We start from the raw sequence: 26,873 nt of genomic DNA, 5'->3' as shown, positions 1-26,873 counted from the left end.
TCCCTTCTGTATTTAAGTAATTATCCTGCCACAGGTTACTGTGGAGCATTTCTGGCACTTGGATTTATTACCCTTTTCAATCACATAAACTTTTTCTTTAGTATGGTTACATGTTTTGAAAGCTTGGGGAATTCACTGCATTTCACACTCATATCTTCAATAGGTTCCCCTCACCTCCTCCTCCTGCTCTTTTTTTTTGTCTGTGACCTCTGAAACTGTGCTCCTTTTGGTTTCCATCCTGCTGTTTGGTGACTAAGCCCAGTCCCTTCTGGCTTTAATTACTCAGCTGCTCTTCTGCTCCCAGATGATGTTGCTGCCAGGAGCTTTGCCTGTGGCCTTGGTGCACTTTGTGCTCCCGCTCTCGTGTCCTAGTGATAAAACACTGCGGTGGGGTTCTCTTGTTCATTGGAGGTTGTTCCTTTTCCTCCCCTTCGGGAGTTCACCTCTAATGAGAAACAGGGATGGTGTCTCTGCCAAGAGTGAGACCAGGAGCCTGGCTGTGCCAGTGCTGAGGAGTGGCCTTCCTCTTCAGCTGACTCCCAAGCTCCCGTCCTGGCAGCTGCTGGAGCAGGACTCTGTAGGAGGAGTGAGTCTGTTCCTTTCCTGAGGCATTGACCAGCAAGACTCCTGCCAAGCCAGAGGAGGCCAAGGAAGCTTGGAAGTGGCTGAAGGGAGGAAGGGGCTCGGCTGCAGCCAGGAAATATCCACACCCTGTGTGCAGTAGCTGCTGCGTCTGTCAGGTTTTTTTGAGTGGCTGAAACTTTGGGTAAGGTGGATTAGATGAAACTTCTGTGGATTTGGGAAGGGTTTTTGTAGATGAAAGGAGAAAGGATAAGATGGACTGGAGACTTAAAGCCAAAATACTTACTTTTCCTGGTTTGTGTTTCCCAAAGGAGGTCTGGAGCTCAAAGACAGAGAGTAAGGGGCTGATGTATTCTCTGTCTTTGGACTTTTACAGCCAAGGAGCTGTCTGAGCTGGTGGCTAGGCTTCCCTTGCTGTGTTGGATTCTTCTTGCCAGGCCTTTCTGACATGAACTTGTCAGATCCCTTAAGCTACGCACACTTCTGGCACCTCCGAGGTTACTTGTGGTGATGAGTTCCCCACTTGGGTTATGCAGTGTGTTGTGTTCATGTGAGAGCACTCTGCTCCAAGGTAAATGCTTTCTTGTGGAGGAATATGCTGAATTGCTTCCAAGTGTGACTTCACCATAACTTTTTGTCCAGCATTAGTGAGATGGTAACATTTTAATCCTACCAATATATGGAAGATGCACGACCAAGAGAGGTGATAAAGTCTCACATTGCTATGGAGATGGAGTTGATTTTTTTAATATCAGATGTTTGTAAAGCACTCTGTTCGATTTCTAGGTGGCTCTGGGAGGAGACAAGTCTGCAGTGCTCTCCAATGTCATTGAAGAGCTGGTGAGGTTCCGCTCGAAGGTCCGGCATTACGCGCTGGCTCTGCCAGAAACAGCCGACGCTGCGCCAGTGGAGGGTGCGGCGGGAGCCGAGGAACCCAAACAGGAGCAGAAGGAAAAGAGGAAGCAGTTAATGCAGGAGAGAAAGCCCCTCTTGGAGGCTTGTGACAGTCTGCGTGGAGACCTTGCTGCCTTTGGAATCCACATAAAGGTAGAAGACAGTATCTCTCTTTGTGAGACTCAGTCACTTTTTAAGACAGCACATATTTTTGTCCTTCATTCCCCTTCAGCAGCTTGTGGCGTGGTGCCTTGCACCCTGTGTGACTGCAGTAGCAGGAGGTAGAAGTCAAGCCCTTGTCTGGCTATACTGCTGCCTTCTCTTCTGCTCCCCCTCAGCCTTGTGCCTCCATGCAAGCCACTGAAAATCTCATAATATTCAGAAATGCCTAAGTTGCCCAAGTTCAATTCAGAAGGGATGGTGTGAGTAATGTGTGCAGCTTTAAAAAAGATTGCAAAGGAACTGGAAAGTAAACCGAGATGACGTGTGAAAATAATGCCTTCCTTCTACCTACCTCACACTCCCCACCAAAAATAAGTCTTTATGAGAAAGCCTCTTCCATATTCAGCAGCTTCATTCCCAATTGTTCCTGAGCCATTGGGACTTTGCCCAGTTCCTGTACCACTCCTCTCTCTATCCTGCTTTCTACTTTTAGCCTACACTGAATGCCAGTGTTCTTTTCCATTATCTCAGTGACATCTCTGGCTCAAGAGAAGACCCTCTATTGCGTTACTGCCTTCTCCTGGTTCCAAGGACCTGCATTACTTCTTTAAAGTGCTGCTTCTTCCAGTTCCTCTTGATCATTGCCCTTCTTGCCTCTGTTAGGCGAGGGTCAGTGTTGCTCCTTGACTGCAGATTAATCCTCCACATTCTCTCCCTCCATCCCGTTTATACTGTTCATTTTTCCTTTCCTTGGGAACTGATCCGGGCAAGTCTGGTTCCATAGTTTTACTAGTGGGAGGATGGAAAGCACAATGACATCAGGGAGTGACAGCACACATCCGCTCCAGCTGCCGAGCGTCAGGGCTGTCACTTGTCAGTGCTCCTGTTAGAGCGGAGCGTGGTCGGCTCTCTCCTCTCTTGGATGACAGTGAGCGTGCCAGCAAAAACCGGGGTGAGGGCCAGAGCCTGGTGGTGCTGGTGGTGGTGGTGAGCTGCAGCTGTGAAAGGAAGGGGAAGCTGGAACATCTGCTTCCTTTAACTTGTTTGTAAATTCCCACTACACTCACCTGTCCAGCAAGTTTGCAAATCCAAACCATGCGCTGAGACAAAGTCTTGGAGAAGCAGCCTGCCTTTTCATCTATTGGAAAAACGCTGCAGCTCCACCTCCATCCTTTTGCATATTTGTTTTGGTTTGTTTTTAAGGGGATTTACATTTGAAAACCCCACAAATTAGTCTGAGCCAGGATTCAAACCAATTCCATTTATTTAAAAAAAAAATTAATAACCTGAAGCTCAGCATAATCTGCCCCACACTAGATTGCTCCAGAAGACAAAGCACAAATGGACTTAGAGCACACAGAGCAAGCATCCGAAGCTGAACTCCTGCTTTTTTTGCTGATACTGTGGAAGTATCCAAAGGTGTGAAGTTAGCTTACACCTTGCTTTTGCAGATCGCAGAGTCCTGCAAACTGAGTGATGCAGCTCTGTTAATTCCTCATGGAGGCTCACCAAAGCACATGTGCAACAAGACACAGCCTACACAAAGCAGGACTCTCCCCACCCTCTTGCTCATCATGAGTCTGCCTGGCTGGGTCAGCTGATGCCAGAAATGCCTTGGTAAAACAGCACCTAACAAGGGTCCCGCTTGCCTAATAAGTGCTTGAGGAAGTTACGTGAATTTCTCATTTCTGCCCAGCCCCTCATTTCCACAAAACGTTTGAGCCTCACACTGTCCATGCATTTATGCCAACACGCTGTCCTCTGTCACGTGAGGCTCAAGCAAGCCAGCAACTTCTGAAGTCCATGTGCAGGTGGAAAAGCAGCAGAACAGGTGAAGCAGAAGCAGACGAGCCTCAGCTCCATCCAGTGACTGGGAACTCCGTTCCTGGTTTGAGGCAGGGCAGGAAGGGGGTGGTTTGAACAGAAGCTTAACTTTCTTAAAAATCAGCTTTGTAGAAAGGGTAGTTTCTCCTTCAGGTTCTAGTTTGTGATTTCCCTACTCTGGTTTCTTCTATCAGGTTGCTCATTGCAAAGGACGTTGGCTGAAGTTTACGTATCTTGCAACAGACTGATTAAGAAAATCCATGTGTCTTGTCATTGTGGCATGCTTGGAAGCTATGCTTCCAAGTGAAATGTAGTAACTGGGTATTTAGGCATAAAAAGGTTTTCATGTAAAAAAAGATTCAACAATTCCAGCTGCTCTCATGAGTCAGTGCTCATGGAACTTTGTCGTGTGTCAGTGTTCAGATTTACTTTTATTTTCAACCATTGCAATCAAACAGCTGGTTCTAAATGGAATAGTCAGTTTAGCTGTAATATTGCCTTTCAAAAATATGACAGTATCACATTACAGATACTAAAATCAACAGGCTTCTATCCTGAGTTCAGATCAAACATGTTCAGCAATATATTTGTATGTATTGAGATTTTTCAGGAACATGAGCCATTGAGACTTGAAAATACAATTGCATGGGTTGAGTGTAGCTACTCATGTGAGAGGCTGCACCCCGCTGCAGCATTCCATGCTGAAGAGGTGACATTTCTACTCTGTATTTCTTCCCTCTGAGCTAGGAAAAGTTGTCTGGTTTTGTTTTACAACTCTGAGCATTATTAGTAGCAGTGGCATTCCTGTGAGATTGTATTGCCACCTCTTTTGCTCAACTGGATGAATAGCTTTACTGAGTGAATCTTGGTTAAAAAACCTGTGATCCACTTGGGCAGGACTGACCTGCTTACTTTCTCTTACAGGACAGAGCTGCTGTTTCAACCTGGGAAATTGTGGAAGGAGGGCAGACAGAGAAGCACACTGAGAAAAAAAGCTGATCCTTCATCCTTGGACTTGTTTTTTATTTCAGCTACTTCAGCAACTGTTGTAAATACTAATTCTTTCAAAATAAAATCTGTTGAACAGAATGGCTAAAAATGATAGCATATAATTTGAGCAAAACTGTTGGCACTAGTACTTGGTAAATAAATACAGGCTTTGCAGCACAGGTGGTGGAAGCATCCAGAATGCAAGGCAGTACAGGAGCAGCTGCACTGATTTAACACCATGAGGCATAGATCTGTTCTACTGCAGGAACTGCCCCAGCCAAAAGCTGTCATCTGCCCTCACCCCGTGTTGCTGACCTGACACAGAGTTTAAACATAGTGAAGGCAGAGGCAAGAACTTAGGCCTGTCTTTAAGGTGAAAACACTTAGTTTTATGTCTGTTGGGCTGACAGTTCTGTTCCTCTCAGACATAGGAATGGGGGATACTTTTAACCTTGAAGTATTTCCTTATTGCAGTGGTGCTGCCTTGATCCTGGGAAACCTTTACATATAATATGATAGTATCCAATTGTTATCTTTTGTTTGCTTTTCCACAGAATACAAGGAGATTTCTCTAGCACTGGGAGTGTAGCACACTCAGGATCTCTCCAGAATTGGGAAGATAAAATTAGGATGTATATATATTAAGTATGTTTAGATTTAGATTATGTTCAGTTACCTTTTTGCTGGCCATGGCTGCTGTGGCTGTGGGCAGAGCCTCTCTTACACCTGAGGTGACCTGTGTTCTAGCACCTGTGTTGATACAGGGCTGGTACTTACCTGGCACCTGCACTTTCTTTAAATCAGTTTACAAAAACATAAGAACCAAGAACATGGGTTCATCTACAAGGCACTTGTGTGTTTTCAAAGTGTCTGTTCAAAAGGATAAAGGCTTTTATACTGTTGAGAATAAAATGTGTAGCTCTTTTTCTGCTCCCTTTCTCCATTATCTGCACTTCCAGAGAAGAGTGGGGTGTCTCTTCATTCAGCACTGGGGCACAGGTGCTTATTTGACACAGCTGGTATTGTACATTTGCTCGTGGCAATGTTGTTCTAGCAAAACAGAGTGAATGGTGAGCAGCAGCTCAGCTGCTGTGTGAAATGGGATCAGCACACACCAAACAAAATCCAGTCAATTTCTATTACTTTTATTTTCTACCAAAAGAAACTGCTACATTTCCAGAATGTTTAAAAATTGTAACAATCCGTATACATTAGTGAATAACAGAGTTACAACTTCTGTGTAGCTTTAAAACCAACAGGGCAAGTTGAAATCTGTACTGAGCTCTGTTAATCGATTGGCTTCCCCTACACATCATTTAGATTATAATACCACTGATGTTCAAATTACAAGAAAAAAATCACTTATTTTAAAGGCAGTAGCTGTTTTGAAATCAGTTTTAACTTTCTGATTTCATTTAAAAGTAGTCAGGTTTCTCAAATACATTTAAGGGGGGGATATAATAGCTTAAGTTTCCCCAAAGATGCAGACAGTTTACAAAACTGCTTAAATTAAACACTAAACCTCATTTCTTAAGAGTAGTTTGTGAACCCTTATAGAGCAACACAAGCGAACACTTAAAAACCTATTTTAAAAATAGGTAACTGGTTTAAAAAGAAAAAGAAAAATGCATCAGGGTGAGGTAGTAGTCACAGTGCATCCATAAATACCAACTCTAAGGGCTGAAGGGAAATGCTTGGAGTAGGCTTTCTGATTCCAGGTGCTTTCTGCAGGCAGCCATTGGAAGGAATGAGAACAGTCTGACTGGTCTGCGAGATGCCACATTCCAGCTGAGAGCACCACAGGGGTGGCTGTGCTGAACAGGTAACATCTACTGCAGTAACTGGATGCGTTACGTGCTTGTTCCGGCGCTTTAATGAGCAGCAACACTTGGAGCTGGATTGGAGGGTCAAGGGCAGCATCCATTTAAGTGTACTTTGCATGAACTTGCCTCCCTCTCCAATCAGGTTCAATCTCTACAAGCTTTGACTAAGTCTCCAAAAATTTAAGGAATGGTACTGTGCAAAATCCCACAGAAGTTCTGCTTTATACCTAATGCTTGCCTGCTCTGCCAGTGCACCAGATCAGTGTGGCCCTGACAGTGTCTGTCTGTCCTGCAAAGATCAAGTAAAAGCCTCTACACTTTTTGCTCTAGAAACTCCTGCTCTATGCAGCACTCAGGACTGCACCTGAAGCTCAAACACTGACCACCCTGTTTCTGTTCCTGCCTTTCACTTGCAGCGCATACTGCCTGCACTCTGCTGTGGAGATACAGGTACGAGTCATGGGCTGCCTTTTGTTCCTTCAACTTGGTATTCCCACTGGTTCATCGCTGTCCACCTACACATCTGTGTGCTGGGCTGCTCTGAGCTCTAACCCAGCAGGCAACTGGAGTTTTAGAAGCACTTCAGTCTTCCATGATCACTGAGAGCTGAACCAGTTCTGCTGGGTATCACCGAGTTTCTTGCCCCACCTAGTACCTCTCCAAATGACAATTTCACAAGTTCATTGTATTGAGTCAAGACCAGAAAAAGAATCACGAACTTATTTCTTTTCCAGGTAAGCCTAATTATTGTTTAATGAATTTTACTGCCAAGATACCTATAGCGTATCTTTATTCTGCCAAGGGGGAACCTTTTAAATAAAAATAACAAGACATTGGAGGAAGGGATGCTTTGTCTAAATGAATGCTGCCTCTAGAACTGGCAGTAGGAAAAGGCAACTAATTACATTCAAAATCTACAGCAACTCTCATGCATTCCCTTTCCAAAGAGGCTTACGTTTTGCTTCTTACTCTAATAGCATGGCAAAAAATGAAGTGCAATAGCTAATTCTAGACAGAGGGTCTAAGAATGACGAGTGATAACCTTGGTGAAATCCAAGAAATTCAGTTGAGCTGGTGGAAGAATTTTATCTAAATATCAAGTGCATTTTTTTGCTGTTCACACTTTAGTTATTGCTCAGTAACTATCAAAAAGAACAGAGGAATACTTTCAGTTTAGTTTTATTATATTATAACAGATCTGCAACTACAGCTTATTTCAGCCAAAACATTTTTGTATTCCAAACTCTTAAAAAATATCTACATTAATTATATTTTTCTATTCTTAAAAATAAAAAAATCTACCTAACATACCAATGCTGCTACAGCACTTGAAAGGGTTCATTATGTAAATTCTACGGTACATGTAATTACTCTTGCAGTCATTGTTCTTTTCCTCTTTGCTGCTTTGGCTTCAGGTTTCAAAAAGTTTGTTAAAAGCTGTTCCAACTTCTGAAACCATGTCAGAGGCTGTCATTGAACGTCCGAATTTCTGAAACGCTTGGTGGTTAGACTGCCTTGTGAGAGAGCAAGCTCCAAATGCAGCCACTAGAAAGGGATTTTGACTGAAAGGAAAAAAACAAAAAACAACATTACGAAGAGAATCCGAACACTTCTGTGCAATCTATAAGGTGGTGGACATCATCTTTATACCCGTAAATGTTAGCATTGCCAGCAAGGCCTCTTAAGCAAACATGTTCTCAGACGCTTGCACTGCAGAGCCTTTGTCTGAATTTTTTAAATCAAATACTTCCATACCCATGGCACAGCATGTGGCTGAGTGAGAAACACCACCAGGGCCAAAGCACCCAAAAGGCCAACAGGTTTATAAAGTGGGGAAAGCGTTCCATGTCTAGTTTTACTGATGTGAAGCTTCATGCTTTCTTTCAGAGGAAGACCGAAGGCTCACCTGACAGCCTTTCAACTCCCTTTCCTCTCCATTCTCTGGGTAACTCCATTTAGTTTTTGTCTTGCAGGGGTGGGGGAAGGTCATGGGGATGCACACAAGAGATGATTTTCAGCAGGGCCATAGAGATTGCTCCAGGGCCTTCATTAGATCAGCTTAAAAGGGGTACAGTGGCAAGTGATCACCACAACACAAGATAAAGCACTGCTGTAATGCTTCTTACACACTTATGAACTGCCCAAGAGTGTGTACCCAGACCCAGATCTGTAATGCTGAACCTCCCCTAGAGAAGCCAGCACAGTCCAGAGCCACCTCCACCAGAGCATCTTTTCATAGGCTGGGCCATGGGAGTCACTTCTGCTGCCTTTTGTTAAACAACTGCAGAATACTTCAGCAGCCAGTGCTGCACGTCAGGTCTGGCAGATCAAAAACCCCACAAAGCTCAGCCTCAGCTGAGCATTGCTTCCTGGAACACACTAAAGACCTCCTGACTCCTCTGCCAAGTGAGAGTTTTGTGAGGATCTCAATGTAATACACAGACAAAGCAGGACATGACTTTACAATTAGGTGTTACCTAAGCAAAATTTCCATGTAGTCATCAAGGTGCAGGAGTATTTAAGGCACCTTGAGAACTAATCCTAGATGCCCAAATACTGCTCTGAAACAAGAGCTGTGTTCAGGCTCCTGGGCTCAAGGCACCTAAGCACCATATTCCAAACACATCAGCATCCTCTCTACTCAAGTGAGGAATCCTACTGTACCACTAGCACACCTGAAAGCCAGCACAATCTGTGTTTGAAAACCTCTCTGTACAGACCCATTTTGAAATGCCAGAGCCAGGCACAAGCTGGAAGGACTGGCTGGACTGCCTGCAGTGCAGTCTCCAAGCAGATGCCCTGACTCACTGAACCCAAAAAGCTCCTCCTTTCCTGCAACACATGCGGTAGTAAGGACTGGTACAGCAGGTGTCTGTGAAGGGTCACCTTAACACCACTGCAGGAGACACAATGCATTGCTGATGCCAATTATACTTTTCCTTCATCTATAAAATAAAGGAGTTTCTGAGCAAGCTGTTTAGAAAAGCCACAGGAGCTCAAGTCAGGAGAGCCTGGAAAACACATGCTGTGTTTGCTAATCTCTCCAGCAATTTAAAACTGCTGTGCTGTACCCCATGCAAAAATGAAGTCACTCTTTTAACTATTTAAAACAGAATTCCTCCTTTAGAGGCAGCTGCAAATTCAGATACCCAGAATGACAAAGGAAACGAAGATTGTGTATGTTAGATTTCTGAATTTTGAAGCCTGAGGCACCTTGTGCAGTGCCCTTGTGGTAAACAAACACAGCCTGGATAACTCCCAGGGGCATCTGATACTGTGCACCTGCATGCAGCATCCCAAAGACTACAGGTCTCCACTCCTCAAGCTTCCACAGCTCCTGACTTGCTGAGATGAGGGACTGTAACTCCCTGACTGCTTACATTCCTTTCAATTTTATTTGAAGCTGCTGCTTTCACAGAAAGGCTCCATGACTATCTGAACCAGCTAGTTTGGCAGGAACTGACGTAATTTAACTAAAAAGCCAAAAGCCATCTGCATGGCTGCTTTATGTACAACCAAAGTGGACTGCCATTTGGCCTTAAAATAATTACTCTCTTTGAAATTTTATTTTATTTGCAAGTTTCAACACACCTGCCCCACTGCATTACTTAGCCACAATGCAGGCGGATTCACCAAAATAGAAAAAACAAAGCCAAACATGTTCTGAATTCCAGAGATGTTATTGCCAGTGACTACCACTTATTTATCCTTTCTATTTTCTACATTGCCTACATTCAATTGTTTTGAAAACATGTACCTCATACATAAATGTCCTTATGAACAGATCCAGAGGCTCTTCTTCTGCCCCAGATTTGGGAGATGTTAGATTACTGAAGGGCTTGTCTTACTAAAATTATTACTGTTGTGTAGACTGCTCTAGAACACCCTTGTACTTTTTTAAAGTACTGGACAGATACTTTCTTACCAAAACTGATTTCATTTGGAAATTTATGTAACAGCAGGTCTATGACAGTTGCCATAGGTGAACACAGAGTCAGAGCAATTAAGTTAATTATTAACATTCATACCCATTTGTTTTTTCAGCTCCAGCAACAAATGCCCAGTGTGCCAAGACTCCAAGAGAACCAGAAAGGAGGTCTCCCTGTCCACCACATCTCCGGCTGCTTCCTTCGTGACTGCACACAAGTACTGTGAACAGACAAAGCAAAACCAGAGTCATGTGCTTTTGTCCCTCTGTTTACAATGACAGCACTGCAGCTGCAAGGGTTACCCTCTGAGGCACGCAGCAACTAACAGGTGAGAGACTTAACACAGGCAGCAGAATACACTGAAATACACTGTTCTTAAAAAAAAAAAGCATTAACATTTTAAAAAATACTTTTCTCATTACCTTTTAATCCTTTGCACATAACATTACACAATGTGAACACCTTTTCCACTTCACTCAGCCTGCACAGGTGAGTTTAGTTTTTCATGTGGTATCACGAGCCATCACCCCAAAATGGACCAGGTCCTTCCACAAAGCCATTTCACAAACATAACTTCAGTTTCTCTGACCTTCAGAGTTTGCCAACATAAACCAACGTGTTTACAAAAAGCAAATGCAAAATAGAACGAAAATCTCAAATGTTCTACCATATCCATCACGAAAATATTTTATTGAAACAGGCCTTTCCTTAGACTTTGTAAAAAGTACATGCAAGACAGATTTATTTTTTCTGCCAATTGACAGTGTCCTCACCATCCGTGTATGTTTCTGTCAGCAATGTCACTGTGGACACACCGTGTCAGGATATCAGATGTTACATTTCTATTTTAAATATACAAAGGACCTTGATCAAACTGATCTCTTTGTGCAGCTTTAACTAGGAGGAACACACAAATGGTTTCACTACATTTAACTCCTTTGCTCTCCACTCTCAACAAGCCCAAGCAGGAAGCCTGAAGGACATATAAGGCACATAAAAAGAAAACAGCATCAGTTCTGCCACCCTTCTCCAAACTCTCTTCTCAAGCCTGGGCTCGGTTTCTCCAAGGGGTATAAACACAGCAGCCCAGGTGGTTTAGAGGGAGTACTACCCATATTTTTAACATTTGAAAAAATGTTTCTTTTTCAAACCAATGGAAAAAATTTGCACAGAACTGAAGGACTTGCAGATATATCTTCCTAACTCGCAAGTGGTAAAAAACTACTTAATGCCAATAAACCCCTTCCAGTTTGTTATGTGCAATAGCCAAGAACTGTACTTCACTTCCATCTCCTAGTGATCCTTCCAGCACTAACTGTGGGGCTCACAAGGCCAGGCAGTTGTGCGTGTTTGCTGCCACTGAGAGGGCAAAGATTCATTAGTCACCATGAGCACAGCACACACCGCTGCAGCCTTGCCAGCAGTTCATTTTCCCAATCACTCTTCTCCTCTTCCCCCTCCCCCTCTCAAATTAAGATTCTGGATGTGTTTCTCAGTGAGCAGTAGCTAATGTCAAATTTCACAAGTGTAATGCCCTTCTGAGTTAGCTATCTGAAGAAGGCATGCCCTTTTAGGTGGAGTGATTTTTTCTTATTTTTATTTTAAATACAGTGCTTTGGAGAAATTACCTCTAATTCTACTACTTTGAAGGTGCTATCTCACAGGATTTTCACTTTGAGGGCTTGAACTCCTGGCAGGAGGCAGGATGGAAATCCTCTGTTCAAAAGCTTTGGGGCCTTCTGACTGACAGCTGAGCACAAGCCCCTGCTTATTAGCTGTATGTCACCATCTGCCACTATTCCGTAGCCCCACAACCTTCCAGTCATTTTTGAGCTGTACAGGAAAGCAAGATCTCAAACTATGTCAATTATAATACTCTGCTAAAAAAAAAAAAAAAAAAAAAAAAAAAGAAAAAGTGGCCTTTTGTTCGTGGTTTTACAAAGTAAGTCTCAAATATGTACAGACTACCTCACGGGCAGCAACAAAAGCAGACCTTTGTACTCTGCACACAGATGCTGGAAAACAAATCCTTGGAATGCCTTCAAAGAGGCAGAACTAGAGGAAATTCACTTGAATGAGGAGGGAGATATAACACAATTCTTGTGCAGAGGCTCGGCCGATCAAAGAACATCTCAAAATAAAAGGATGATGAACATGATGACAGACAATGGGAAAAGGATTTAAAAACACTTCTGAATTACAGCTATTATCAAGAGCTTTTAAAATATAAGACGGAATCCCACAGTGGCATCAAGACAGACCAGCACACTGTTGAATCAATACAGGATACTTTTCTCACCCTTCTAGAACAGCTAAACAAAACTGCTGTCTTCACGCTCCCCCAGTGCAACATCCCCCACTGGATGTCTGAGCCCCACTGGGAAGACAGTTCCAGCAGCTCTTTTAGGACCACGCGGGTGATGTCTTTACATTGAAGTGAGCAGTCACAACCAGTGGCAGTGTTACAAGACCTTGATTAGCTGGACATGGCTGAACAGCCAGCTATGATGCCAAGAAGGTGGGCAGCTCCATTCCCTGGAAAGATGGACAACACTCTGTTTACGTGAGGATGAAGCTGGTTTTGATGTGCTGTTCAGTGAGGCTGTAGCACATTCAGCTAGGGAAGGGCATGCACATCAGCAAACATAGAAAATATGGTTCTTGGAAGAGCTGAGGAGACCAAGATGACTGGATCTGGGACAACAAGGAAACTACAAAGACTGAAATTACCACAGTGTGTCAATTTTGAAAAGGCAGCAGCCAGGGCCACTTGAGGTCAATTAGTTTGACACCAGTGTGGATCAAAACAATGGAGAGGTTCAGTTATAGTCCCACTGACAGAAACACACAATTAATGCTGGTCAAGCTGGTTGTTACAGTAGAGTGTCTAGTTCTGTCTTCTAACAGGTCTGAGCAACAAAATCTGATGTCATCATTTCTCAGGGTAATGAAAAAAAGAAAACCCACCTCAGTATAAGTAGCAGACAGTTTTTTAATGAAAACTGATATATACCAAGTAGCTCTCAGGGAAAAAAAAATTACCCAACTCCCTAGTACTCATCCATGCAGCACACATATACTATCAGAAGAAAAGGCTAGATGAAATAAAAATGTCATCACTGAAGAAATGCCTGCAAGGAGATCTGCTAGAGTCAGAACAGCCACAGTCCTATTCAACAGTTTCGACACAGTCTCAGCACATGAACATCATATAAATACTGCCAGAGCTTTAGGCAGTATTTAGCAAATACAACACGTCCTTCACATATAATCACACAGATTTCTTGGGTACCTAAATCCATGGAAATAATTTGTACTTAAGTGAGTGCAACAGAAACAAAATACTGAAGGCTGTCATACTGACAGAATATTGTAAAGTAGAAATTCAAGAGTTTTAGGCTTCAAACAATTAAAAACTCTGCCCCAGACTTTCTGGGTAACTATGGCCAAGTAATTTAGTAGGTCTATGTTTAATATATTTCAGGCCATAAGATACCTTCAAGAAATGCTGAAAAGGGAGTGATGGTAAGATCCACATCAATATTTGTGAAAGCATTCAGATCACGGTGTCACACCTAGCTGTATCATTGCCAAGTTTTAAGCTGAAAGAACTCTCAGACTAAATTTTGCAGCTGCCAAAAGTCCAGAATTACCTATTTATGGGTATTGTATACCTATGGGTACCTACTGTGTACCTATTGTATACCTATGGGTATTGTATGCTTAATTGAAAAAAAACAAAACACAACAGTCTCTTATGTAATTGGAAATAGCTGTCCTCTCTTTGAAGAAAAAAAAGTCAGAATGCAGTTTTTCTGACTTCAAGCACTACAAGTTAACTGGGAAGCACAGATTTTGATATGGCTGTATGCAGGCAGCACCATTTACAATGGTGTAAATTGTAGATACATCACAGTTAGAAAGCCAAATTTTTCTAACTAGAAAAGCTAGCATGTGTCTGCTTGTTCCTGATTCAGCATGTTCACCCAGTAGTGAAAAAAGGAAATGAATCTCTGGGGTGTTTTTTACTTTTCCATTTAGAGCACAGCATGTGAAATATGGGTGCTCTGATAATGGTCAAGAAGGCTGAAGAGCCTACATGAAATATCACATTTATTGAGACGGCAGACTGAAAGACTGGAGATTTAAATTTAACTCCTGAATCTCAGACATCCTGAACAAATTCCTTGCACTTGTTTTCCTCTTACAGAGGAAGAGTATTACACTCACCCCAATGTGGTCAGGAATCCATGTATGAAACATGACCATTCTAACTTCTGATCCAACTGGATCATCAGCTAACAGCCACCCCACACAACAAACACACTCCAGTTTAATTAAAAGATTTCCATTTTGTATGCAAATAATGTAGCTACCAAGGATCATTTTGCTCCACCAATGCAAGATTTAGACCATTATCAGATTTTTAGTAAAATCTCTTACCAATATACATCCCTGACCTAGCATATATTTATACTAGTAAGAAATTTATCTTTTTCCTTTTGCAAGTTAGTTCACAAAAACACATAGCTGGAGATCATGGATTCCCAGGAACATGTCCCAGAGTGCATACAGACAGGGAAACCATATTTAATGACTCTAGCTGGAGAAACAACTCAACTGATGTGGAAAATGTAAGTTGGCTTTTATATAAAGGGTGCTTATACTCTTTTTTTCCCTAATCACACTTTTAAAATTTAGCTAAGTCCTTGAGTGTGAGATAGAGCAGTCAATTTGAGATGAAAATGACCCACATTTTCCATTAGTTTTGTTGGATAGGCACAGGAGCCACGGGCCAGGTGAACAGTGCCAGGGAAAAGCTGGCTGGGCTGCATGTGCCAGAGAGAGCACAGTGGCACCAGGGACAGGAACACATCACCTCCCCATTTTGCTCATTCTGCAGAAGCAGGACTGGAGACAAAGGTGCTGCTTCTCAGTTATAAATCTAGGTGAGATTTGCTCTGCAGCTGTGAGTGAGCCAGGCAGCGACAAGCACTGAATAGCTTCCTTTCCAGCTGTGTGGGGAGATGAATGCCTGGAATTAGAAGCACTACTTGGGGACCTATAGCAAGAGTTGGCTTTTTACCCCACAGCCAGTACTCAGGATTCTGCCTCGCATGCTTCCTTGCTTCTTTTGACCATAGGTGCAGCTGAGCAACTGGAGAGAAACCAAATTTGGCTCCTGGTTCCAGGTAGAAGTACGCCCAGGTAGTAGCAGGATGGTTCCCACAGAGCCTGCTTTTTGGAAGGGAGGAGGGTCAAACACAGAAAAACTCACTATAATGTTTAAAAACTAAAATCCAAATACTCTAATTCAAGGACCTAACCAAATTTTAAACATGTTAGGAACTAGGGCTGGTATAACCACACTTTATTATTGACCAGTTCTCCAAAGAATAATAAAAAGATAACCTTAGAGAGCTGTGCCATAGTGAATAAAAGCTGACTTACCTTTTACCCATAGGCTGAGTACTCATTCCTACCCTGGTCAGTGATGGCACTGATATCACCTACCAAGAGCATGGTGAAGCTCATCTTTGTAGAGCAGGGAATCAACAACTGTAGACCAAGCTATAATGTGAAATTGCAAAAGGAAAGAGAAAAAGAGTATATAAAACTTAATTTAAAATCTCAGTGATTAGTTCACAGGCCAGCTGGCAGCTCCCTACTGAAATGGAGACAAATTTTAGAAAAACCTCCTTTATACTGGAGGGCTGCTAATGCTTTCACAGAGGCCAGTATGTGACTTTGAGGCCATAAGGAGTCACCTGCACCATCTAGTCTGATCTGTGAAAACAAACTTTAGAGGTATCTAGACACTTCCAAGTTTGTGAATCTAGCAAGGTTTCAGGTATGTGGCTGTACTAGTTAATTTTTCTAAATCTTACTTTGAATTTCTTAAACTTCATCTTCCAATCAGAATTTATTGAGCCCCTCTGGGTAGATTATAAAGCTTTTTGCTGGGAGTGATTTTTCAGCAATACCTGACACCAAATCACCTGGTAACCCTTTCTGTCTTCAGGTAGCAGAAGTAAACTGTCTTCTGCATCTCCTACAGACTGATGAATAAAAGTACTGTGAAAACAATCACTCTAAGCTATAAAGCATTCACAAACCTAATCCTTCCTACTGCAAAATCTGCCATCTTCAAAAGGCCTTCCTTCCTCCACAATTAAGCATAAAACACTAAAGCTACATAGTTAAGTTTGCAGTTTCTCAATTTCTGGTTTTCTTGGAGAGCACTGAGACTTACTTTTCTCTCTTTTTTTTTTTTTTTTCCTGGAAAGCTCACATGCAGTATTTTCCCAAAGGAGAAAGTTTAAAAGTAATATATGCAAACTACAGTGTCAGTATGCTCAACACAGGAGGTCAAGCAGGAAATGCCTAATAGGTAGGGCCTAAGCACTACAAATGGATGATGACATGACAAATAAAAGACAAGAGGAGTACACAGATCTTTTCATAATGTTTGATTGTGCTCAGAGGACATTGGTCCGATCCAATAACCTTGGATTTCCCTGATGTCTGTAGTTTTAGCTGAAAAAAATGACATCAGATCAAAAGAAGAGACAGATGAAAAACAAGAGCAAAAAATCCTGAAGAATTCGAGGTCAGTGACAGGACAACATATTCCATGTTTGGCACAGAGCACACAGTAGAACCTCCTTTCTCAATGTAATTTTGCATTTGAGAAGTTTTTAAAAAAATGACTAGCAGATCAGACCCAAAGAACATTGTTGTTAAAAGGAAGGTGAAGTCTGTAGTTTCTGCAAAATTCTCAAGAACCTTCTTCAAAGTCATGCAAACTCTAAAAACAGTTCTTAGACATTATAACCTGCTTTCTTAGCTCAGCAATGCTGCCTGTAATGTCTGTAATCCAACAAAGCACCAGTGACAGCACCAAGGTAAGAACAAGAAAGCAGCCCACAGCTGGACATCAATCAACTGCTATAAAGACACAGAATTGTTTTTATTTCAAAAACAAAAGCCACTTTACTAGTAGAAGAAAACACCAGAACACAGAGACAAATAACAAGGTGGGGAAAAAAATAAAACCAATAAAAAACCCCAAAAGCACACAAGACACACAAGGACTTGTGCCACATATGAACATTCAAAATTGAACCTGGAAAGAACTTCACTTGTTTCCTGTTTTTTTTTTTTTTTTTTTTTTTTTTAATCCTGCATGACAAGAGACATTGGAGACCTGTCCTGTCTCTCCAGCAGGTGTGGGGATACACGTATCTCAAGAATAACAGTTCAAAAGGAGAACAAACATACACTAGATAATGTACTCCATCTAAAGCGCTCGCCCAGTCTTCCCAATGTTTATTTAAAAAGCAACAATCCTGTATAAAAAGAATATTGTTGACATAAAAGCAGAGGAAGAAGCCAACTACAATGCTCTAAAGCTCTCTAGCTGGCATAAACTGGAGTCAAGACATTTTATCCTCCATTGGAGTTCATCCACCCTTTAAGCCTGGTCTGACTGTCCATGGTTATAAATAAAGTTCACTGCAGGTGCAAATATGACAGCAGACTTCCTGTGGGGAAACCTGGGTACTGTGTGAGGAGCGTCCTTTCCCACACAGATGTAACCAAATTGCTTCCAGGTCCCACTTGTTGCACAGTCTGCTACAGTATCTGCACTAACGGGGTATCTGGAAGGTGGCTCTGCACAAACCAGTTGTCATATCACATCTGCTTTTCTGTTATAAAAGATTTCCATGGCTCCCTGCAATGCAAAATTGACTGTATATAAAACAGTTCTGAAGCAGCATAAACATTTATCAGAGATTAGCATTTCAAGTAATTAAAAGCAGAGCTGCTGCTTGTTATGTATGTGAAATAAGACCATGCAGGCAAAATGTGATGAAGGCACTGGTGAATTAATTTTATACCGATCACAGTACACGATCAGTATAAAAAGCATCAAACAAGCAGCTAATTTTATTAAGTAAACTTTAAACCATACTGGTATGCTGTTGTAATGGCAATCTAGAGTTAATTTTTTAATTTGTCAGGGCTGCTGTAAAGTTATATATGTACATGCTAATCTGCAGCCCCATGATGGCAGCATCAAGGAACTGAGCAGGTCATGAGCTGTAAGACATCTTCACTTCTCTCATACACTGATACATCCTGAACTAACAGTATTATTTTCTATCAATTTAACAATGACAGCTGCACTTATATAAACCATCTCAGCAAAGAACTTTCAAACAGTTCACAAAGTTTAAATAATTAATTTCTCAATACCCATATAATGTAAAATGTAACATCGATAAATGCGAAATAAAATCAGCAACTTTTTTCAGCAAATAAATTTAGCTGGACTCTAACAATATTAATTTACACAAATCATCTGAAGGTGATCTGCAAAGGCAGCAATCCCTCTAATCCCCAGGGGAATACTGCCAATTGCTATACACTCTACTGGAATATGACTGAAAGCAAACAGAACACAACAGTCACATTGCTGAAAGCAGAAGGCTTCACTTACCCTTCTCTCCATCTGAAATAAGATCTCTTTCTCCCTTTTGCACAACTGTCAAATTCCCCATGGCTTGGCTGAGTCTTAGTACACATCCATGATGATCACTACTGTCTACGGGGTCTCTAAGCTACAACACAAGAATTCCATACAAAGTACATATTTTGCTATTAGAACAACATATTCTAACAGATGCTAGTTACATATGCATAAGAAGAAAAAAAGCAACATCATCAGTATGTATTTTTCTCTGTATTTTTTTCTATAGCCACTGCAATGTTAAAAAATGCATGATAATGGATCTTCTTTAAAAAAGAGCTCAGTTTAAGAATATGCATTACTGTGGCAATGATCCCATGTAATAACAACCCAGAAAGTGTTTCTCTCACATGTAATAAATAGCACATAATATTTGAGCCAGTAATGTTACTTATTTTCAAGGACAAAAAGACTGAACTTGCAAATATATAAATACCAAAAAGGCAAACAGCTCACCATGGCTTCATACAGTCTACTGAACTCCATATAGTTTGGAGTAAGAATAGCTCGCTGGTAGCCTTGAATAAGAGAAGGCTGCTGGGAAATGAGCCACAGTCCATCCTGGAAAACACAGTAAGAACATTTACCAAATAGATTCTTAAATGTTAAACCACTGACTGAAATAAACAAAATACTTACTGCATCAATAATGATAGGAATTCCTTTCACTTTCGATTTCTCTATAATACCCTGCAAAAAATGCAGATACTTTTAAGAGGCTTGTTAATTTAGATTTCGTAAGATCCAAACCAAATTCATACCATAAATCTGACCATGCAAGTTGTTTTTACAAAGTGATAGAAAAAAAAAAATCTGTTATATTCTGCAAACTAATGTAAAAGATTTTCATATCAACAGGTAATTTTACAGTCATGGTGTTTTCTCCCTGGTTTAAGTGTCCACAGAGTTGGTATGTGTATTGGGCTACTCATGGCAAGGTTTTGGGAGGGAGAAGAGGGGCTACAGGGCTTCTCCAAGAAGTTGCTGGAAGCTTCCCTCATGTCCAACAGAGCCAATACCAGCCAGCTCCAGGACAGTCCTGCCACCGGCCAAACCAAGCCAATCAGTGACAGTGATGGGATCATAGATTTAAAAACAGGGTAAAGTTACCGTTGCAGCCAGAGAAGAGAGGAGTGAGAATATGTGAAAGCTACAGCCCTGCAGACATGCAGGTCAGTGAAGGAGGAAGAGGAGGTGCTCCAGGCTCTGGAGCAGAGATTCCCCTGCAGCCTGCGGTGCAGTTCACAGTGAGGCAGCTGTGCCCCTGGAGCCCGTGGAAATCCACAAGGAAGCAGAGCAGGTGGATGCCCAAAGGAGGCTGTGACCCCATGGAAAGTGTGCACTGAAACAGGCTCCTGGCAGGACCTGGGGCCCCATGGAGAGAGGAGCCCACAGTGGGGCAGTCTGTTTCTGAAGGATTGCACCCCATGGGAAGGACCCATGTTGGAGCCGTTTGTGAAGAACTGCAGTCCATGGGAAGTCTGCTGGGGAAGTTTGTGGAGGACTACCTCTTGTCGGAGGGACCCCCTGGTAGAAGAGGGGAAGAAGGTGGAGTCCTTCCTCCGAGGAGGAAAGAGCAGCAGAGACAATATGTGATGAAATGACCAGAGTACCCATTTCCCGACCTCCTGCACCACTGGCAGCACGGAAATAAATAATTTTGGAGGTAAAATAAGCTGGGGAAGAAGGGAGGGGTGGAGGGAAGGTGTTTTCACCACTTGGTTTTATTTCTCATTATCCTACTCCGACTTCATTTGTTAGAAAACTCGGTTAATTTCCCCAAGTTGAGTCTGCTGCACAAACTTCGATATAACAGTAACTGGTGAATGATCTCTCCTGTCCTTATCTTAACCCAATAGCCTTTTGTTGTATTTTCTCTCCCCTGTCCAGCTGAGGAGGGGAGTGATAGAAAAGCTTTGATGGGTACCTGGCATTCAGCCAGGGTCAAGCCACCACAATAAACAAACAAACAAGCAATCTCACCCACTCTGTCTGCTGTAGGAGGCATGTAAAGCCAACACAAATCACACATAGTAAACATACATCTTCAATTAAAATAAAACCAGAAAAATCCCACTGAGTACTGCCTTGATAGAAATCTACCAATAACTATAATAACTAACTTCAGTTGCTTTGCTGCTGAAAGCCCCACTGCAGTATTAGTTTATGTACTAACAAACATCTGAGACAAGCGTATATATGATGTCATTTCACCTGTGGGTCTGGAGGTTTTATGTTTTGAAAGCAAAGCCAAGGTGGCCCAGACAACAAAGCATTTGTAAAAGTGTTCTTTTCAGCAAGCAATATCTCTGAGCAGACTGTCTGCCCTTGTTCTGTCTCCTAAGCCAGCAGCAGCAATGACTGATCTTCAGGCTTTTTAATGAACAGTGGCCGACAGTCAAGTTTTTTGCAGTGTTGGTTATTACCAACTCATCTTTGAAGCTGGAGGGTTTATCTTTTTCTTGTATAAGATAACAGAGCATGGTATCCTTCCAAAAGTTTAATTAATCTTGAATGTTATTAAACTCTTCAGATTAGCTATCATATAGCACTGAGCTTCACAGGTTAGCAAGGGATGATGTAAGGAAGAACAAAGCAATTTTTAATTAATAATCAGGGTATTGAACTTCTCTCTTTTCTTGTATAGTGGTCAAAATAATCAGCACCCACCTTGCTCCCTGTAAATTATTACATATGACACACACATATCCTCACAAACATTACTACCTGACTCTGATTTTTCCAACACCAATGGAAATTATTTCCCTTCCATTTTCTTTGTCGGGCACTGTTTGCAGTTTGGAAGCATGAGACTAACCCACTGCTCCAAGCCTGAGGACTTGTCTCAACACACAGCTGTGACTACAGCAGAAGCTACTAGAGAACAGAAACCTTTCCAACACTGACTTGCACAACTTGGGTTGTGTGTCAGACTGCCAGCTGCCCACCTCCTTTGAGATCCCTAGGGACCACAGAGTTTTCTCTTATACTCAGCTACTTGAGTAATTTTGAACCAATTGCAAGTGTTACACAACTCTTATGGTTCAGCTACTGCTAAATTATTCAAATTTATTAGTAAGTATACTTAACAGCTGTGTGAGGATGGAGTCTTAAAACATACCTAGAATTAACTGTGGCATTCTGAAAACCAGAGTACCTTACTAGCAAAGCTTTCAAGAAATGTATGAGAGAGTAATTTCTTAATTCATTCATGTTAATCTGCACAGATGTGCACAGCTTAGTTTTCCTTCACAGAGGCTGCACTGCTTTGCCCTTGCTGTGTTAAGTTCATTAACAATTATGTTTAACTTGGCTCACTTTGCAACAATAAAACAAAGCTGTGGATCTAGCAACCAGATTTTGTTTTGCTGTTTGTATTTTCCTTGTATAAACACATGTTATAGATCCAACAGCCCAATTATTTTTGAAAGATACTAAGCTCTTCTGATTAGATATCATAGGGCACTGAGACCCAGACCTCAGCAAGATCATCCTCCCCCAGTCTTTGAAGGTACAAATACCTTTTGCTGCATCCTGGTTTTCTAACTGGTTATAATTAGAATATTTCTGTATATTGGCAGCTTCACCAAACTCCTTCAGTACACTTAAAATGATTACTGCTCCACTTCCCACTAATATGAATCACCAGTTTATTCTAGTATGTCAACTTCAGCAAGCCAGTCTTTCATGACACTTGATGTTCTTAAACTAAAAAAGATTTCCCCAGCAAAGTCAGTAACGAAGTCTGAAGGAAGACACCAGATCTCAGGAGTCCTTATCCTTCCAAACTGTTCTCTTAAATGCATTATAAGCAATCTAGGGAAGGAATTTTGCCAAAATTCTGTTCCCAAAGAAGCTGAAGTTTGGCAGTTGCTGTTACTGTTTGGCCCTTTTTCATGTTTCCTCATAATTGTCATCTTGGCTACTGGAATATCTCGCTCTCTCCTAAATAAGCAATCCTGAAGATCCATGGTATACCAAAAGAATGTATGTATGAGATAAAAAAAAAAAGTGGAAGTTACAAAGCATGACAGTATATCTACAGCTAAATAGCGTCTGGAAGGCCAAATTACTGATACACTTTAGAGAAATAAGGCATTTTTTTCCTAATCATGTTTTGAGTTCCTACCTCTCTAGCACATCCCCCACAGTCCTGTAACATTTGAGCTCTACTCCAAAGAGAAATTTCACCTTGCTAAGTAAAACCACTGGGCAAGCAAATCTTATTGTGTACCAAGTCTCTGAGGTATCAGTTTCTAATCTAACATACTGAATGATCTTTGCTCGTTCTTCCTCTCCTTATAAAAAAAACAATCAGGGGATACAAAGCTGTTTGTCTTATTTAGAAACATTTTTATTTTAAAAATGCCAAACAATAAGAAACAAATAAACAAAGAAAGAAAGCCCCTATCCCAATCATTTTCCTTTCCTCTTCCTTCCTTAAACCCAGAGGGAAACTGCTTGGAGAGAGACAAGGAACCTCACAGAGGAAGTTCTGGGGAGGGAAGGGGTGATTTCAAAACTGTAACAAACCAGTAAAGATCAGGCAACCCCCCTAAGACACGTTTGAAGGACACCACATTCACAGGAGAGCCCCTGTTTCCTACTGATTGTGGACAGGACCACTGGAGAGCAGATCATCCCATGCAGCTTTGACACCTCCTTTAGGGTGGGATGAAGAGCCAACAGACATACCTGTCTCTCCTATCACAGGTTATCACAGGTTTTATTTTTACTGTTCTATTTTTAGACACCAAGAATTAGGTGAGATGAACCCCACTTTTAAACACCCTATTTCTGCAAATATTGTATTAAAAAAAAACCCTTTAAATATTTGCATTAACAGGAGTTTATGGCAATAACAGCAACATCCTCTATTCAGAGTATTACCAAAAATCAATTTTCACCTGTATTTGTACCTCGGTATTTGGCATGGACTTTTTTTGGTTAATACCTGTAGATACAGAAGAACCTTCACTGTTAATTGCCCAATTAATACAGGTCAGGCTAACTCTGCTTTCACACCAAAACCTATTTAACAGTCCTGATAGAATTCTATGTATGAGCAGAAAACATCTGTTCAGTTTTATCCAATATAACAATTATTTCTATGGGAAAGGATTTAGAAGAGAACATTGACAATTAAAAATATTAAGAAATGTCACTAAGACAAACACTGAAATCAAAACACCATTGACAAGTGAACAGCAACACATACAGATATCAATGATAAGCCCAAGACATCATCCCTTTCCTTCAAACAGCATTTTGAATATTAAAGATTTGAAGATTCTAGCTCCAGGATAGCCAGTGAACAAACATTCTGTGCAGAGAATGTATTATACTACAACAGTGGTGGTTCAGCTCGGAGCAGGGCAGGAGAACTTCCTTCAGTTTACTCCTAAGCCCTCAAGGACATCCAGAACTGAAGCACTGAACTCACGAGGCAATCTTGGCATGAGCCACAAATAGAGAGGACAATGATGAGAAGAAGAGGATGATGCACTGTTGTCACCCAACCTTATGACCTACAGCCACACTGTGTAGTTAAGATATTCAAGACTGAAATTTGGATCCTTCCTCTGCAATTCACAGCCAGGCGAAAACTCAGTCTTTTACCTTTCATAATGAGAGTCTTAATAATGGGGCTGGGGCAATCTCTTGCTAGAGATATTCTTCTTTGTATCAGCTGGCTAAATACTTGGTAGTCCTCTGAAACAGTGATTCAACATTTGCATGAGAAAAGGAAAAGAGGTGTCAACCCCCTGTTATTAAAATCAGTGATGATTAACTGTATTGCCAGACTGCAGTACTCGTGCTAGAACAAATCTGTAGCAGGAACTTCCTCCCCTAATAACAAGACCAAATCTGAAGCTTCTATCCTCATTAAGCCAAAGAGGAAAGTACCTGGGATTCACACATCCCACGAAGACACTCTATGGGACAAACTCTCTCACTGTTATTATCACTTGTTAGCAGCACCAAATACTTGACATTTAGAATTGCCCAAAATAGTATTTCAGTCATTGCAATTTTGGTGGTGGTGGTTGAGAGGAAGAAAGCCAGAGAGAGTAAAATTAACCTGAATCTACTCCTACTCTATTCTTGAAATACACTATTTCCTGAAAAAAAAACCTTTTTCTTTGACTCGTTATTCAGGACTTCTACGCAAGCAGCCTACTCAGTAAGAACTGAAAAAGAACTTGTGTCACAGTAGAAACCATTGGTCTATCTCAGGAAAGGTAACTCTTTACTGTAATTTCAATAATTTACAAAGTAAGGATTAAAAATTAATGTGTTTTCATTATTTTTTATTATCATGGAAACTATTCCCTTAAATGCAATGAATTCATTGTAGTAGAAATCAGTTTCCTGTCCCAACTTTCACATGGGAATTTTAAAACAGACTCCCAAATCCAAATTTCAAACTTTAACAGGAACCCAAAAGACAAAGCTGAAACACAAAATAAGCAAAACCACCAAAACAAAACCAAAACACACCAACACTTCCCCTAAAAAAGCCTGAAACACAAAACCCCTAACACACTAATACCTGTACAACACACACACAAATGCAGAATTATTCAGGCTGGAAAGGACTGCGGGAGGGAGAAGCCTGAAGGAACAAATGGACAGGATAGTGCTGAGAGAGGACACAGTAATGCAGAAAAGCATGATGATATTTAACCATTTGATAGCCTGCAGCTGTGCTGTGAAACACAAGATTCACCTGCACTGTACTAACATGGACATCCAGGACGCCTGAACACTTCCACAAGTATTATAGAAAAGGGAATGGGGCTGAGATGAGGCACTGGTTGTAAGAAACAGCCACGTGGAGAATAGTGGGGAACAAGTGAGGGAGGAACAAATTGCTGTGGAGTTCCTGAGTGCAAGCAAAGGATTCCTTATCAGCAATTGAAGTCTTCAGAGAGCAGCCACCCTGAGGCCCCAGGGGCAGAGAACAGGTGGTATTCTCTCAGCCAGTGCCCACAGTTTCTTGGAAAGAAACTCTGCAGTCTGGACTTCTCCACCCAGGTCCACGAGCCAGCAGTAACACCCATCCTATTTATGCTGCCCACAGGCAACAGCATAAAAGCTGGTTCTCCACAGATCCACAGAAAAGACAATTATGTAGGTTTGCCACACCTAAGTCAGACGTATTTTTCATCTTTTTTAATTAGATGTGGATTAGCAGAAGAATGCCTGCAGTGACTTTTAATATATTAGTATTTTTATCACTTCTTATGTTCTTCTTCATGAGCTAGTTCAGCTACAAAAAACTTTGGCATTTGGTGTTTACAAAGGGAAGAATCAGGAAATTAGAGCCAGTCATTTAATTATAAGATTGAATTTTAATGAAATTAACGGAAAACCAGGCTAGCAGAATATATAAAGCAATATCTATCCCACAACAGTAATTCATTTTCACACTGCCATTTTTCTACCTAGCAAAGGAAAGATTGCTTTACTTGACATAACCACTGCATTTCCTTAATCCCTTCAAGAGTCATGTCCTGACCCACTCTCAGGAAAAGTCTTACTCATGTTCTCAAAAAGAAATTCAAGCCTTAACATGCCATAATAATGGACAGTATTGACCAAAGTGACATCCAAACACTTCAGGAAGCAGTGCCTTCAGCCCACTGAAAGTGCACTCCACTGCAACCTGCAAATGCTGAGTATGTAATTACACACTCTGGTTTGGTAAAGACATGCAAATGTGCATAACCTGGCATTGGGAGAGGCAGTCCCTTTTACAAAGAACCCTCTCCTGAAAGCTAGGATCAGAAAACGCTGTTGAAACTCCACCTATAATTGCTTATATTTTCTGCATGGATGCTGCTCTCATCCAGCAATCCTGAATCCATGATTTTGTCTGAAACAGGGTGATGAAAGAAAAAAGAGACAAAATTTTCCTCTAAATGCTGCAGCTTGAAGCATTTCCACACATCCTCCTCCCCAAGGTGACCGGGAGGAACAAATAAGTTCCACCCCAACACGCTGCAAATCGATTCCTACAAACAGGCACTGAAAGCCCTAGGAAGCATTTCTGCCTTGCTTGCTTCAAGTCTGGATAAATGCAGAGTTAGCAGGGACTCAGCTGCAATAGAGGTCAGGATGCAGCTCTCTGGT

General features: G+C 41.5%; 2 protein-coding genes across 15 annotated transcripts in view; one reads left to right on the top strand and one right to left on the bottom strand.

Moving 5' to 3' along the window:
- The window catches only part of CARS2 (cysteinyl-tRNA synthetase 2, mitochondrial), a 38,176-nt gene extending 33,625 nt beyond the window's left edge, over positions 1-4,551 (top strand). For 5 of the 6 annotated variants that reach the window (XM_068180157.1, XM_068180154.1, XM_068180153.1 and 2 more), the window contains 2 exons: positions 1,369-1,629; positions 4,387-4,551. In XM_068180157.1, coding sequence (XP_068036258.1) covers positions 1,369-1,629; positions 4,387-4,461 — 336 coding nt within the window. In that variant the 3' untranslated portion in view covers positions 4,462-4,551. The remainder of the gene's footprint in view (positions 1-1,368; positions 1,630-4,386) is intronic. The other variant, XR_010995929.1, reaches the window with a different exon arrangement.
- Positions 4,552-7,438: 2,887 nt separating this feature from the next.
- NAXD (NAD(P)HX dehydratase) overlaps positions 7,439-26,873 on the bottom strand; it is a 49,121-nt gene continuing 29,686 nt past the window's right edge. For 7 of the 9 annotated variants that reach the window (XM_068180145.1, XM_068180150.1, XM_068180148.1 and 4 more), the window contains 5 exons: positions 19,377-19,427; positions 19,194-19,298; positions 18,708-18,828; positions 10,304-10,424; positions 7,439-7,837 (listed from right to left, as the gene is read on the bottom strand). In XM_068180145.1, coding sequence (XP_068036246.1) covers positions 7,687-7,837; positions 10,304-10,424; positions 18,708-18,828; positions 19,194-19,298; positions 19,377-19,427 — 549 coding nt within the window. In that variant the 3' untranslated portion in view covers positions 7,439-7,686. Of the gene's footprint in view, positions 7,838-10,303; positions 10,425-15,655; positions 15,776-18,707; positions 18,829-19,193; positions 19,299-19,376; positions 19,428-26,873 lie in introns of all 9 variants that reach the window. The other 2 variants (XR_010995928.1, XM_068180147.1) reach the window with 2 other exon arrangements.

Source organism: Anomalospiza imberbis, chromosome 2 (assembly GCF_031753505.1).
Source record: "Anomalospiza imberbis isolate Cuckoo-Finch-1a 21T00152 chromosome 2, ASM3175350v1, whole genome shotgun sequence".
NCBI classification, from domain to species: Eukaryota; Metazoa; Chordata; class Aves; order Passeriformes; family Viduidae; genus Anomalospiza; species Anomalospiza imberbis.
The sequence above is the reverse complement of the archived record's forward strand: the minus strand, read 5'-3'. Positions and strand labels throughout refer to the sequence as shown.